This window comes from Rhamphochromis sp. 'chilingali' (assembly GCF_963969265.1).
Source record: "Rhamphochromis sp. 'chilingali' genome assembly, chromosome: 1".
Lineage (NCBI taxonomy): Eukaryota > Metazoa > Chordata > Actinopteri > Cichliformes > Cichlidae > Rhamphochromis > Rhamphochromis sp. 'chilingali'.
This window is the reverse complement of record NC_137929.1, coordinates 23,446,451-23,461,999: the sequence shown is the minus strand read 5'-3', so window position 1 is coordinate 23,461,999 and position 15,549 is coordinate 23,446,451. Positions and strand designations below refer to the sequence as shown.

At 42.0% G+C, this 15,549-nt stretch overlaps 1 protein-coding gene across 1 annotated transcript in view; it reads right to left on the bottom strand.

Annotated features, from left to right (window-relative positions):
- The window catches only part of nlgn2a (neuroligin 2a), a 254,588-nt gene that overhangs the window by 151,758 nt on the left and 87,281 nt on the right, over positions 1 to 15,549 (bottom strand). The window contains exon 3 of the mRNA XM_080876002.1: positions 10,246 to 11,115. Coding sequence (XP_080732128.1) covers positions 10,246 to 10,753 — 508 coding nt within the window. The 5' untranslated portion in view covers positions 10,754 to 11,115. The remainder of the gene's footprint in view (positions 1 to 10,245; positions 11,116 to 15,549) is intronic.

The following is a 15,549-nucleotide window of genomic DNA, read 5'->3' as shown; positions in this document are numbered from 1 at the left end:
TCCTCCAATTTATGTTTTTTATTAACTTCAGAACCATTTTAGTTATTGATCAATATTATGATGTGGTAAATAAACACGTTACAGTAATGAAATCCCTACTTTTAATGAACTGCAGGTGACACTGCCTTTGCTTTCGCTAAAAGTTTGCTCAGTGTGGCCATAGCATGCTAAGAAAAGCTTAGTATTTTTAACTGTTTTTGTATTTTAAATCAACTTTGTGATATAACACCTTGTAATATATGACGCTGTCAAACTGTTTTTTTTTTAACACCAGAAAAATCAACAAGTGGTGGGCAGAAATTTGATAAATGTACACTACACATTCAAATAAATCCATGTCTGCTGAGCTGCCAACTGCATCGACTAAAAGTAAAATCGAAGTAAAATTTTAGACTTTGATTTCAAACTTTTTCAAACCACAACCAATTATGGTACTGGACTGCATCCCACACACAAGGTGCAGTTTTACAGATAATATACTACCCAACTGCAGCCCACACGATTTGAAAGTAACAATCCATCACATAAAACCCAGTGAAAAGATGATACTTTTTTGACAGACCCTCTCTGTTTCCGGCAGACGCTCCTTTCTTTTCTCATGCTTTTCCCACCAACTCTACACTTTTTCTGTGCAGATTTGTCTTGTAAGATATGTTAGCCTAAGTAGTTCTGGACACATTTCTAATAACCTTTCCTCTCTTTCAACAGTCCATCAAACCCACAAGCTACACCAGCTTAGCAGTCAGCAATTTAAAAATCTGCTCCTCTTCCTCTCAGCTCATGTCACATAAAGTACTTGACAGTGTAGCAAAGAGTGATGTTACCGTCTTCAGATTTTTGCAAATATCAAAAATGAGACAACCCTTAGCCCTCCACGGAGATCGTTTGCGGTTTCTTTGCTGACAAGTTGATGCTTTTTGTCATGTAAATGTCAATTATTTCATAAGCTCCCACATTAAAATCAAAATTAAAAACCTAGGCATATAACCAGAGGTACTACATCAAAGGAATCTAGAGTTCATCTTGTAGTATAGAAAATGTTTTTGCCGCTCATCTGAGAGTTTTTATCACTTCCTAAGGGTAAATGTAATCTGATTATTCTGGCTTAACGTCAAGTCAGATACATGTCACACATTACTGTTTACTCCTGCCAATCTCTTTAAGCCCCGCTTCTGTACTTTAACTCAACAGTTAGAAATACAAACGTTCCTGACTTATATGCCTACTTTTTAGCATCTGCATTCGCAGCATTATCACCCTACAACTCTGCACCCTATATCCACCTCCTGACTGTCAATACACATACAGGCAGGCAACACAACACATACACAAGAATGACTTCACAAATATAACTTTTTAATCCAATTGTGAGACCAGATTTGGAACTTGAGGAACTAGTCTTCAGATTTTTCAACAACCAGCCGTGTGGTCCTGTGTGTTTTGCGATCCTACATGGATGATGGGAACACTTGAAAGGCAGCAACTGACCCAGGCTGATTCTTTTGCCCTCGCCACCTAAGTGTAAGATACAGCCTTTGACCGAGCAGACCATTCGTTGTCTGCACCACCGTGCCTCAGGACAGAGAACAGAGCAGAGGGGAGCAGACTGAGCGGGAGAACGGGAAGGTGAAACATGAGAGGAGGCAAAAAAGAAAAAAGCAAAGATGTCAGATTTGGTTTGTAAGGGCTGGACCACAGGCTGGATGAGGCCTTCTGTTCTAACCTCCATCTTTGACAATACAACAACCACCTCAAGATGCCTGGCTTAAAATCTAACTCTGCTCTCATTGTGTCCTTGTCTTTTTATTTAAGCCTCTGGTTTGTCTTTCGGTTCTGGCAAGCGCACCCTCATATCAAAGAAAACTTTTGTCAAGTGTGTGTGAGCGAGAAAGACAGTGGATATTTCATCTGCAGAGGGTTACAGGCGCCCATACTGTATGTAACAGCAATTTTTCATTCTAGGGGAAGTGTATTCTGCCTGCAGAAAGATAGTGATCTATTTCCCCTCCTATAATCCCCTTTTCTCTCCCATTTTTGTTCTTTAGAGGGTATCAACCAGGGTAAGGAGGGGGGAGAGGTGACATAAAGAAAGAGATGGAGCAGAATAATCAAGGTTTTTCTGGCATCAGAAGCAATATCTATCCTACATCTACCGCTGCACGCTGGCACTTCTCTCACTTTTTCCCATTATTTATCTGTTTGTTTTTATCTCTTATTTATGCATCTCTAGCCTTTTGACAATGCTGCAGAGGGGCGCTCGGCCACCGTGTGCATTATTGTATTAGTATTGAACCCTTCTTGATGAATCTCCTCAGAAAATTGAAATACTGCAGAATGGGGAGATGTGGGAGCTTGAGCTTGATGCATGGAGATAGATGAAGCATCGGATGTAATAATTTATAAGGCCCCCAGCATGCACCGTGCATCTCTGCCAAAAAGGCACAGCACTGACAACGCTGAGGTTAGCGGTTCAAATCCCAAAGGGTTCTCTGGCAAAACTGACGTATACCCACTTGGAAGGGACTAATTGAACAGCTTTAAAGGCACTTTTGTAACAGCTTATCGGGATTTAACCCCAGCCTACCACCAGTAGCGTTCTTGTGGGAGCAGTGGAGTTTGTCTCATGCTTATCCATACAGTTATTTATCATTGATAGCAATACATGAATGTAGGATGTAAGAATTTCATAACTAATTCATTTGAGTCTTTAACTGTTTCCACAGTGCTCCCTTTCAGCGCTCACATTCTTGATTGCAGTTTTTGTGAAACTGACCGAGCTTGTGAGGAGTGCCAATTCATACTGCAGCCTCTCTGAATAAAGGTGAGCTGAAAGCAACACCTCTAAGCTGGTGAGGAACTGTCACGTAGATGGGGGTAATATGTAATAGTGTGAGCACATGTGAGGTGTTGCATTTGTTATTTCAGGGCAAAAACTGTGCTAGAAAAAATACTCCAAGGGTGTCAAACATAAATCCCACGGGCCAGGATTGGCCCGACAACGACCCATTAGTCGTGAAGAAGGCGTACATTTTGGACTTCCTTCTAATGAACACCTCCCCCATGGCGATTCATTTTTAATTCATAATTTCACACCAACATAAAAAAGTTTGGCATCACTGTCCTAGATCATAAACCTCCACCAGAAGCTCGTCTAGGGTGTGTTTTGTTTTTAACTATTTGTTAAATGGCCAACTTTCAGAAACTAGAAGACAAAGTCTCACATATTCATTGCATCCTAACACAAGCCCTACTGCTAACCTTAGATCAGATGCCACTGATGTGGACACTGGAAAAAAGAACATGTTGGATTTACTTAATTCAATAGTTTTTGCTTTGGCAGCAACTTAAACAACTGAGTTAACTCGACATTCACACATTCACATTCAATAAGCCTGTGCATTTTGTGTTGATAAGGTGACTGAAACATGTTTAGATAAAGTAAGCAGAGCTCATGGAATATTTTAATCCTTCACAATTTTCTCAACAAAGTCAAAGAAACCTAAAATCTTAATGGATTTACAAAACCTCCAGTCCACCCATCCTTTTATCTTTACCAGGGTGGCACGGGGGCTGGGGCCTATCCCAGATGTGATAGGGTAAGAGACAGGGTACTCCCTGGACAGGTCTCCAGGGCTAAAACGCAGAGACAACCAACTCATGGGTAATTTATAATCACCAGTTAACCTAACCCCAATAAGTGCATGACTTTTAACTGTGGGAGGAAACCATAACACCCTGGGAGAACCCACTGCCAACTAGTCAGATTATGGATTTGAACCCTTCTTGCTGTGAGGCAGTAGTGCTAACCACCACGCCTCCAAGCTGTCAATCCACTTACTTAACAAAAGTAGGACAGCTATGATTACACAGCTTGAATTTTCTTTACATTTTGTCCTCGACAGGTTAAACCACAATAAACAGCAACAGCACACGTGTGGTGTGTGTCTCTTATAACTCCAGTGATTTTCCTGCAGTTTCAAATCTCGTGTGATCTTGGGAATTTCCTGAGCCCAGACAACTAACCACTCTTACTAGATCGTATCATGTCATCTCAACAAGAACAAATTAAGTTGTTGAATTGCTTCATACAGATCCTACATGATTTAAATATGTTGACCATAGAAACATGAAACTATTTTGTTAAAATTACAATTTTTTTAGACTTTTGTAAATGTAACAACCACCCATTCCTTTTCTGAGTGGAGATGCTAAAAGGTTTTAAGATGCCTGGTCCTGAGCAGCTACATGCTACTGAAACAGTCACATCTGGGGCTGAAACAAGCTGCAGCTCAAGGCAAAATATACATTTTTCTTCAAAAAGATCAAAGTGCTAAAAAGCTGAAACGGAAACAAATGCAGCAAGTGACTCCAGCTTCAGTTGTCAATTTAGGCTTTTGTAGGTGTTGTGGGTACAATGATGGGACAAACTTTCTTTAAAAAACTTCCTGCTGCTGACTTCAAAGCGATGGTTTCTTTATTCCCTGTGTCTAACTCCACAAAGCATAGCCATAATGGATTGTGTATGCCGGTAAACATTTATAACGAGTTTCCATTTGTGGGCTGCTGAGTCCAGCTACTCCAACTTATTCACCATGAAGGCTTGCTCTGTGTTAACAGCAGCCGACTGCTGAGAGAAGCATGTGATCTGTCTGTGAGCCTGAGGCGGCATCGGCTGCCGGTCCTCCCCTCGCCTCATCCATCGATCCAGCGTGACTCTGCAGGAGTGAGATGAAAACCTCTCGCTATGATTTATGGGATATCATCTGCAGGAGTACCAGTGGAGCTCCTGCCTCCCAGCAGTTGATGAGGAAACTACCTGCCAGACGCAAAAACCAAGACTGGGTCCATAAACCCTCACTGGACTACTTCTGCACTGCAAAGCCTTTATTATAACCTAGTGGTCATTTTATTCCTTCAGAGGTACTAATAAATGGAAACCACAGCAGATCTTAATTCTTATGAATGTTGGACGGCTCTTTGTTTAAAAACCACTTAAAGCAGTTGAGAATGTTTTGAATTCTTCTTTAAAGGTACTTTGCAGGTAGCTTGTTCCAAACAACTTGGAAAACTCATCCCGTTTTTAAGGATTCGGCTCTCTTCTGGTTCTTCATTTAATTTCTCTAACTGACTCCATGATGGTTTGATGGACTCCGTGCATTTTTGTTTTTCTTGTTGCTAAAAATAATTACTTCCACTAAGGAGGTTATTATTTTGTAGTATCTGCATGCATGCCATCATTCTGCCTGTAAACATGATAACTTGAAGGAATTCTGAGAAAACTTGGTAGGGGTGCAGAGTGCGGTCATGTTAATCATCCATCAAAACCTGGCTTCCAGTTCAAGGTCTTCAAGGTCAACTTTATGATTTATTGGACAAAAATTGACAGAAAGCCGTATAACTTTGAAACTAGGTCTATTACAAGTGTGGTTTAAGATTTAAGATATCATGTCACATTTGACCTCTGACCTCTCCTTCAAGGTCAACAGGTTAGCCTAAAAGGTCAAGATGATAATAATGCTATACAGAGCCGTTTGAAATGAAGATTCTTACTGCCATTGTTTGTACTTTCAACATACAGGTATCCAGGAAGTGACATTAAGACATTCTAAACACATCTGACCTTTGACCTCATCTTCAAATGCAAATAAACTCATGAATTGTTAACTTTGCTTCAAATTATACTTTCTTTGATACAGGTCTATCAGGATCAGGAAATCTTATATTATAGTCTGCATCCAATGGCAGGTTACATTTGACCTCTGACCTCAATTTTACATTTTACATCTGCCTTTCTTTTAAGCTGAACCCAAAATGTGTCACATCTTTAAACAAAGTATGAGAACGAATGGCCTACTTGGAAATATACTGTAGTACAGTGTTCTATAATAAGCTCAAGCTATTTACACATCAATACCTATTACCCATTAACCCACTCCTACATAATGTCTGTGTAATCAAAGCAAATATCCGTCATACTTCCCTTATCTGACTGACTTTACTGCACCGCCAACTTAATGTTCTTTTAAATGAACAAATAAACCAAACAAATATATACAAACTAAATAATACAATATTTCCTTAACAGTAAATACCTTCAGAGAGTGCCTTGCCTTCTTGTTCTTTATCGTTCTGGCTGTATGTTTTGGGTCGTTGCCGTGCCTCCCTGAGGCCACCATGTGTTGGATAGAAATGTAGTCTCTATATTTAAATCCAAAAGGTGCTGCAATGCGTCTTTTCTGTAGCAATATATACACAATAAGTTATTTAATGTGTTTAGAAAACATGAAAACCCATTCAGTGATTAGCATTTTCTGCTCAAAACTATTCATATAGTCAAAGAATGTGATATGAAATTACTAAATTAGATGAAGCTGTCTTTAATAAAATATTAAAAAGTGTCATTTTTCATTCTTTCTTTCAATTTGTTTCATTTCTTGATTTTGTTTTTTTCTAAAAGACTGACACATTCAGCAGCATGTTTATTCAGGAGCGCCATGGGATGAATGAAAGAAATGACAACACATGGCTAGCTTTGCAACTTACTAAGCACTTAAATATTAATTAAAGAGCCACGAGTACGCACCAAATGTTAGCATATTTGTTTATCTATGAACAAACACACATTCATGTCAGTGTCCCACTTTCTCCTACTTGCACCGACGGCAGCATTAAGACGTAATTCTGCCAACTTAATCCACTTAAAACCAGAGTTTTTTTAAGGATTCTGTCTTAAGGGTTGCCCTGTGAAAGGATACAAGTACAAAACTCTCAGGAGACGGAGAATTCATGTTTTAAAAGTAAGAAGAAAGACGGTGACAGACGTGGTGTGGCAAAGAGAAAATGCATATAAGCTAAAAAAATCTCTAGCCCTAGTCTCCTCTCCTTGTTTTTTATCCTCCTTTCCTCGTTTCCTTCCATCTCCTCCATTGCATGTGTAACAAATGATTTGGAAACCAAAGAGGGAGAAAAGGCAGAGGAGCAAAGACAACGGCAACCCCGGGGCTGCTAGAGATTGCTGAGGCTAGCAATGTCATGCCTGACTCGACCACAGTAAATATAACAGCAGTGATGATGGAGGACGGGCGGGGGAGGGGGTGAAGCGAGCTCATATGGATCTGCAGTTCTTTTTTTCCACACTTGGGATAAATTATGGCACGTGCACCAGGTGGGTATTTGCTGGGATAATGTCTTTCTAACCTGGACGCACCTTACAAACAGTGACCGTGTGGTACACCGACGCCGCCGGGCGCTCTGCTGATTTTTCACATTGATGAATGAAGGTCACTGTGGGGAGATGTTCAGCACCTGTGTGACATTTGCAGAAGGCGCGCTGCACGGGAGAATGTGAGCGAGTGTTTATATGTTTCAGAGTTATGACATTTCCATTTCCACATCGCACATCTCAGGGAAAAAAAAAGTGAAACCTGATGTATAATGCTCTAAATTTGCCCGCGGAGCCGTAAGTGGCAATGATGGGGTGTCGAGGGCTGAGGCTGCGGTGCTGCAGTGGAGAGGCGGAAGGAATGTTTTTGAACTGCGAGGTGGGTAAAAAAAAAGAAATTGAAAGAAGTTCTGATGGACGGGCAAAGAGGGAGACTTAAAAGTGTTGGTGAGAAAGACACACACAGACACTGTCAAGCTACATCATGGAGTATTCTTTTTTTAGCCTCAATACAGATCTTTAGCAACACTTCATTCCTCTTTGGAAAGCGTCCAGTTAGCTTTCAGGTCTTATTTTCTTTTCCAAGCAAAACCCAAAATGCTTACCACTTTGTCTCTATAAAAAGGTGTTGGGAAGCTGTGCAGCTTTTACTCGAGATATAGAAATGAAAGACAAAAATGTGAAGCACAATATCCTCGGCAAGGAGAGGAAGGGAGGTGACGGGAGTCTCCACTTTTCATGTCACACCTGCCGATGAGATGGAAATCTTTCCCCCTTATTGCTCGTACACCAAATAGTCCCTAGACTGACAAAAATGTCCACAGTTTGATCTGAGTTGAGAGAAGAAAGTTCTTGACTGGAAAAAAAAAAGTAAAGTCAAAAGTCACCTAATCCCTTTTCTCATAAAGCTGCTCCAGTCCTGGCCTTTTTGTTTTATAACACACAGAATTGGAGGTACCATAAAAACAGCAAAGTGGTAGTTGAAATGATTTTTGATTCTCCGTGGAGTTTTATATTGTTTCTTTTATATAAGTCCAACCCAGACGCAAGCATAATCCTAAAACTAACAGTTGTCATCTACATTATGTGCAAGGTTGGTATGAAATATTAGCTTAACTAATAACCTTTATACAACCACTCAGACTATCCCTGTAAAGAGTGACTGTTCACTAAGCCCCTCCTCTAAACAGATAAATCATCACTTCATCATCATTTGCTTCTTCAAATGTGTATTCAAAGCAAGTCAGAAGTTAGGTTAGACTGAAACACGAGTCTGAACTTAACACCAGGGCAAGCTAACAATACTGGAAGAGATATTTTTTGCTTTAACTGTATATCTATGGTGGTGTGGGGGGGCACAGATTATTGGCAGATGAAGGTGCTCCTCTTCACCTATAATTGGGCCTTCTTTGTGACTCTCAAGCAATGCTCAGCCAGTCCTCTGCTTAGTCTCTCGTCCTGAGGTCAAATGTCAACTCCACCGTCTCAGTGCAGCAGCTCATGAACCAGTTCTCTGCCTACTTGAGGTTCTGGTCTGAGTGGCTCTCCAGCTCGCACAAGATCACAAAGATCAAGGCTGCTGTAGCCGGCTGAAGTCCAAGAACATGAGGCTGAAGTCAACAGGACGACAGATTAATGTAAAATGGAGGACGCATGGGCTGATTATCAGCAGCTGAACTTTTGAACTATCTGGTCTTTAAGTCTGACGTCATTAGCCGTGTCTGGGCCCAAACTCCGCTGCAGGTCCATAAGTCAAATGAACACTGCGGCATCACTGAGAGTTAAAAACTGTCTAAATTCTTAATAAAATGATCAGCATTGCTGCTCTACCAGGTGTAACAATTTCGTTTGACATCCAGGCATCCATGAAAACAGAATTTATTAAATTTAACAGAGTTAGAAGTTAGCAGAGAGTTAGCTCGCTAGTTTCCGCCTAAACATAATATAGCATGTTCTGACTGAGAGATTTCTGAAAAAATTAAAACGTACAGCTCTGCTGTCACTTTCAACATAAATGAAGACAGAAAACTAAACAACAGTGACGTTTGCAGGGTTACTGAAGTTTGGCTAGCTGCTATATAATGATGTCCTATGTGATTGCTAGCGACACAGCTATGTTAGCATAATATAAACACAGTGAAGCTGGAGGATGAACGCTAACTTTTTTCCACTTGATAAAAGTTAACGTGAGGGTTCCCGATGGTCAGGGACAAATGCAATCGCATGGCAGGATGCTGTAAACGGACCAAACTTTAGTCAGGAGAACAACGGAGATAATCCACAATACGAGGTTAGTCATTAATATACTGCTGCATGGGCTGAGCTGTACTTACATCATAAGGTTTTAAAAACTGAACTTTGAAATTAATAGTGGTAATAAAAACCGAGAGAAGCCGACAGTGAGTGTTTTTAGGGGCTTGTTGAGATTAAATACAACAAGATATAAAGCGGTAAAACATGTTAAAAACACAGCAGCCTGATGAAACGCAGAGTAGTTTGGGCCCGGAAGCAGGATTCATACGTCATCACTTAAAGACTGAATAGGTGAGGGTACTGTTGCCTAGCAAGCAATCCTGGATCTATCAGTCAGATGGAAACAAATATACACAACCAAAAAAACCAAAAAGTAGTTTCTAAAATATATTTAAGAAAACATATAAATATAAAAATATATTTAACAACGGAAAAGACTGTCTTCTACATGGAGCGGCTGTTTGTGCCTGGAGCTTTACTGACTTTACTAAAGCTACAAGCTAAAAGGTGTTGGTTGCAAACACTAAAACAATCTGTCAGTTATCCTCAATCAAACAACAAACTTCACATATAATCTTCTATTTGGCAGCCAGACAAAAAGATGAGTCGGCTTTTTCTACCAAGAACCTGATGTTGCAGACTTAAAAAACACATGTACAGCAGTAACTGTGTGCCTGCTGTGTGAGCATGGAAAGCTCAACAAGAACGGTACGGTAATAGTAACTAAAGGGTTTGGAGCTTAGTGAAAAGTCCACCTATTCCCTGTGCTAAATGTTACCTATCAAAGTCCCACATCCACCAACCCTTCATTTCACCCTGTCCCCACTCACCATCCTCCGTGGGCACGTAGACATTGAGGTAGAGGCAGTCCTCGCTCTGGTTCTGGATGTAACCGGCCGCCACGTCCAGGTTGTCTGTGAACCACACGGGTAGCATTATCTCCGGCAGTACACCGTGAACATTTTGAGGGCACACAGGGGCAAAGAGGGTGGCGTTGCGGATCTCCTGCCAGGATCCCGGGGCCTCAGGTGGCTGAAAACGGCGATCGCCGATAGGCGCCGTGGCGTAGGGCACACCCAGGTACTGCTCCACAGGGCCAAGAATCTCATTGTTCAAGTCCTTCTTGATGCCTCTGAGCTTCCCATAGTTAGTGGTCACGATAGGGTGTTTAGAAGGATCCATCTTCTGGCTCGAGGCTAGACTGAAGAGCAGAATGAGGCCTAGGACGCTCATGAGGCACCAGTCTGTCATAAGGCTGAGGTGGCTTGTCCTTGACGACAAACTCCGCCGACTCTGTCTATTTATAAAGAATGGAAGGGGCTTCATGACTGAGTTCATACCGTTCAGCCACCTGCTTTTAGTCAGTTTGGGAAAACGTCTCTCTTTATGAGCAAAAGTGGATTATATCCAACAATCTGGAAGGTAAAAAACCCTTAATGACTAAAAAGGAGCTTTTTTAGAAACTCGACCAAGACTAAGGGCGCTGAATGAAGGTGAAGTGGAGGACAAGGCAGCTGCTTGGGAGAGAAGGGTCCTTTGGGCTCTGGGTGCCGGATAAAGGGGTTTGGACCTTGGAGTGGGTGCCAGGTCAGTGGTGATTCTGAGCAACGGTGATCCGAAACACTTCCCAAGCCATGGCTCTGTTGCGTTCCATACCTATTCGTCCTCAATTATCCAGATAATTGGATTGATGATGAATTCTGCAGAATGAGACAGAGAAGCAGGGGGGAGGAGGGAAGAGATTTAAGGGACGGTGATAAAGAGAGAGAGAGCGGGGGTGGGGGGAGGGAGGAAGAAAAGATAAAAGAGATTAAGCTTATCTGAAACAGAAATATATTCCATTAAATGTTGTCAGTTCAACATTTTTTCACCTTCAGCTGTTGCCAAGGGACCTTTTTTCTTTCTTTTTTTTCCTGAAATGAAAGATTTTCTAAATCCAGAGCCAGTGTTGTGGAGATCAAACTAACAAGGGTTCATTTTGGGAGCATTTCATGTGACGATCAACGTGTTTCACTTCACGTCGTTACATCACAAGGCTGAAAATGTTTCTCTCCAACATGGACGGAAGAACAAAAACAAACACAATGACACAAATGCAATTTCTGACATCATGTTTTTACTTCCTCTGGCGTTTGCAACATAATCCCATATATGCTCCTTGCTGAGTGCACATTTCTACATGTCTCTCTATTCATTATGTATGAAAATCCTGCTGTCCCAGTGCGACCTGCATGAGGGCACGATCCCTCCTGGCGGCCCGAGCTCAACCTGGCAGCTAGCACGCACGCATCTCTGCCGAGTTTCCACCGAACAACGCTGCCAGTGATGCCTCAATATTTCTATTAAATTCCTCGAGGCTTCAGAGGTTCTCGTGGAGGCAACACTACAGACAGTACAGTAGACAGCGTTGGTGGACGAGTAGAAGCTGGAGATTAGGGCGAGCCTTTCACTGCCCAGTAAGGTCAAATGTCAATAATGTGCGCCTGTAAGCAGCTTAGAACAGCCCAGCTGGGGCGCTCTCTGGCTATACGCAGAACACAGAGACACACTCGTAGCATTAACTGAGCCACACATGAATGAAAGCCCACATTGTGCACAGCCATTCATGTAATCTACAGCGGAAATGTGCAAATCCTCATCTAACAGATCCAGAGTCAGGAAATGCATGAGGCGAGGAGGAGATTAGGCTGCCGTTACGTTGTTGCGTGGTGTTATGTAACGGTGCGGGACACACAAGGCCCGGCAGTAAGTAACGCTGGGAGTACAGTGAGATATCTCCTCAGTGTTAGCGCACTCTTTTTCACTCTTATCGCATTTTTTTTCACACTCTCCCCTTTGCTTTATCGCCCTACCGTAATTGTCCCCTTTAAAGGCATCATTAAGGATATTATTGCATCGCCTGTACCCACCTCTGTTTTTGTTTTCTCCCCCCCCCCCCCCCACTCCCCCTTTCTCTCACACTGCCAATAAAGCCATTTAAAATGTAAAAGTATGGGATTTAAGAGGCTTGAGGCAAGACGGCAGATAATTAGAGTCTATAGGCTGATGAGCAGATAACACAAATAAGGAGGCTCATTCATGTATTAATAGTTTCTTATGTACAACAAGCTCTTGGAGAGGATATATTCGGGCTTTTGGGGAAATGCATGGTGAAAAAAAAAGTTAAAAAAGAGAGAGCAGTAATTGCGAGCGGGCCTGTAGCGCCTCTAATCTCTCCTTGTTTTTGTTTGTTCCCGCGCGTGCACACTAAATATATTGCCGCCTGCCTTTGTTCGTCTCCGAGTGGACTTTGTTGTTCTGCCCACGCCCCCCCGTGTGTGCGTCGGGGTGTGTATCTGCTCGCTGAGAAGCGGGCAGCACGACGCGCGCTCTAATTAAACCACGGAGAGTCTGGGACGAGCCCTTCACCCACACACCCAACAATCAAAAATAACCATCTACACTGCTGTTAAACTTTCATCCTCCAACGTACATAAAAGAGACGGGCGAAGAGACGAGTGTCGGAGGGGAAGGGAAAAAAAGAAAAAGGAGCAGGGATGACGAGAGAGCCAAACTGGAGATGAAAGGTGAGAATAAAGATGGAGAGGAAACAGGTCCTGTTAATGAAAAGCTTCTCTGTGGTCAGCAGAGGCCCTTCAAGAGGCCTCGAGTCAAAGTGACACAAGGAGGAGAGATTCTCAGGGACGTGATGAGCCCAGGAAGGGGGACAACTGGACTCCTTTTTGCCCAAAACTTGCACCTCGTGACACATGTATGTCAGAATTCCTGGCCAAGCTCCTGGCAGACACGAGTATGCCTGCGGGGACCGCCAGAATTTTGTGGTGCATCTGAGTGTTTAATTGCTAATTGGCTCAATTAGAGGGTTTAATTGGTCCAGCTCTGCCATGAGCAGTGGGAAAGCTTAAGTGATTGATGAAGCAGAGAAAGAGAGAATGGGGGTGGACTGGGGAGAGGACGGTTCAGCATGTCAACAGAGCCACACACAAGATATTCATGGGAATGTGTGTGTGGAATTTTGGCGCCACTGGCGCACGCACGCTATCATACTCACAGACGCAGATTTAAATGAACAGGTTCTCCCAGAATACTGTACTTCTCTGTATGCATGCAACACTATCTCACACTCACACACAGATGCACACTCATCCAAGATTCATGTCATCAGCAGAATGTTTTCCTCAACTCCCAGGAGGCAGTGAGACTGAGGGAGACTGCACAGGCCACTCCGTGGCAGACTGTCAGTGGGAAACTCATCTTCCCCTGCACTTCTTTTTCATCTCCTACTTATTTCTAATTTAAATGAGAAAGGCAAATGATGCTGCAATTCAAAAAAAGAAAAAAAAGATTTTCAATTCGAAACCAGTCTTTACCGCAAGATACTTTGTTACAGGTCTGTGTCATTCTGAATCATCGAAGATGAGCAGCACAAAAAAACATGCGAATCAATTGCATCCCAGCGTTTTCCACAGTTAAGGATTTTTCTACTGGATGCACATGTGGGCCTTTTGTTGAGCAGTAATACAGGAAGAGAAATGTCTGGCATCAAGCTCCAGAGCATGTTTTCCAGGGCTGAAAGCATGACGCCAGTGTGGAAGCTGCACTTCCTGGAGTGGCCATTTGAGGCTGGCACCAAAAGTGAGTCACTCCCCATATACTGTACTCACATGTACAAATGGCCTATTAAAAAGCATGTTTACAACCTGTTAGGAAAAACGTGTTTGTGGTGTTGATGGTGAAATTATATGACAAAATATGGCCATAAATAACTGTGCTGCACACACTAACACTCAATAAGACACCCTATCATCCAAATGTGGTTCCTTCTGGTTCTTGAAAATGAAGATGGTGACAGGTAATCCTAACCCTAACGACAAGTCTTCAAAATATGGACTCCTGACACCAGCAAACGGCAGCATAGTGTCCATCTTTGCCACACAGTCTGTGATTACAACCTTCCAGCCTCACTGCGACCTTTACACCACTGTGCCACACATTCATCAACTGAGCAGGCTTGAGCAAATCAGGATCACAGCTATTGGAAAGATCCGGCCACTCAAACACTTTCATTTGACCTATACGTCTGTAAGTGATATCATTTTGCTGCTTAATCTGTTGATGTGAAATGATGCCTGCCTGGTACGAGGTTCAAATAGATGTAGTTGTCATTAGGCCAACAGCTATAACAATAACAAATATCACCATTACTCCGTGCAGTCGATATCACTTCGGCTACAAAAGAAATGAATGCCTCAAAGAAGAGAAAACTGAGCAGTGAACGGTGAGCATATATGCATATAATGGACGACTAAATGCTTCTAAGCAAGGTGGAGAAGAAAGCGGAGTGACTGATCTGACAGGAGCAGCTGCCGAGGAGAATATCAGATAGATATTATCCAACATCTAAGCTAAAAGAACTTAAAAGGAAAAGGAAAAAAACAACAGCTAACGTCTCAACTGGCACACTTAGAAAGCAATGAACGATGCAGATGTAAGAAAACTATTTAAATGTGTTTATAAGACGACAAATCACAGGAACAAACTGACAAGTCAAGAATGTATGTTCACTAAAGATTAAAGAAATGTGAAATATCCCGTATAACAGAGCATCTGATATTTGGATTGGTTATTGGTCCATACCTAGACAGCTGATCGTTGACAGCAGTCCCATCCATAGGAACTATCTTTATAATTCAATTCTATGTTATTCTGTTTTACAGTTAGCAGATTGGAGGTATTCCACAAGTGGGACACCTAGAAAATCTTTATTTTTATGTTTGGATTAGTTTTTGTTTGTTTGTTTGTTTTTTTTAACAGAACACCAACTTTTTTCAATTCAATTCAAGTCTATTTGTATTGTAAGGTAACAACCCTATACAATAATGCAATAATACGATGTTCAGTTGAGCTGAAACAACTGACACAGATTGAGAAAAAATTTTTCCTTGTAGATTTTTTCCTCACTTTCAACTCCCCCATGGTGGTTCCCACGCCTGGATGAAAAAGGAGGAGGGTTGGCTGGCAACCCTATCCCACAAAACCCAAAAATATTGACAAGAGAACATCAAGGAAGGTTGAATTTGGAAAAACGACCTTCAACCCAAGGCCCAAAGCACGCCATTCAGTAAAAGTCAGGA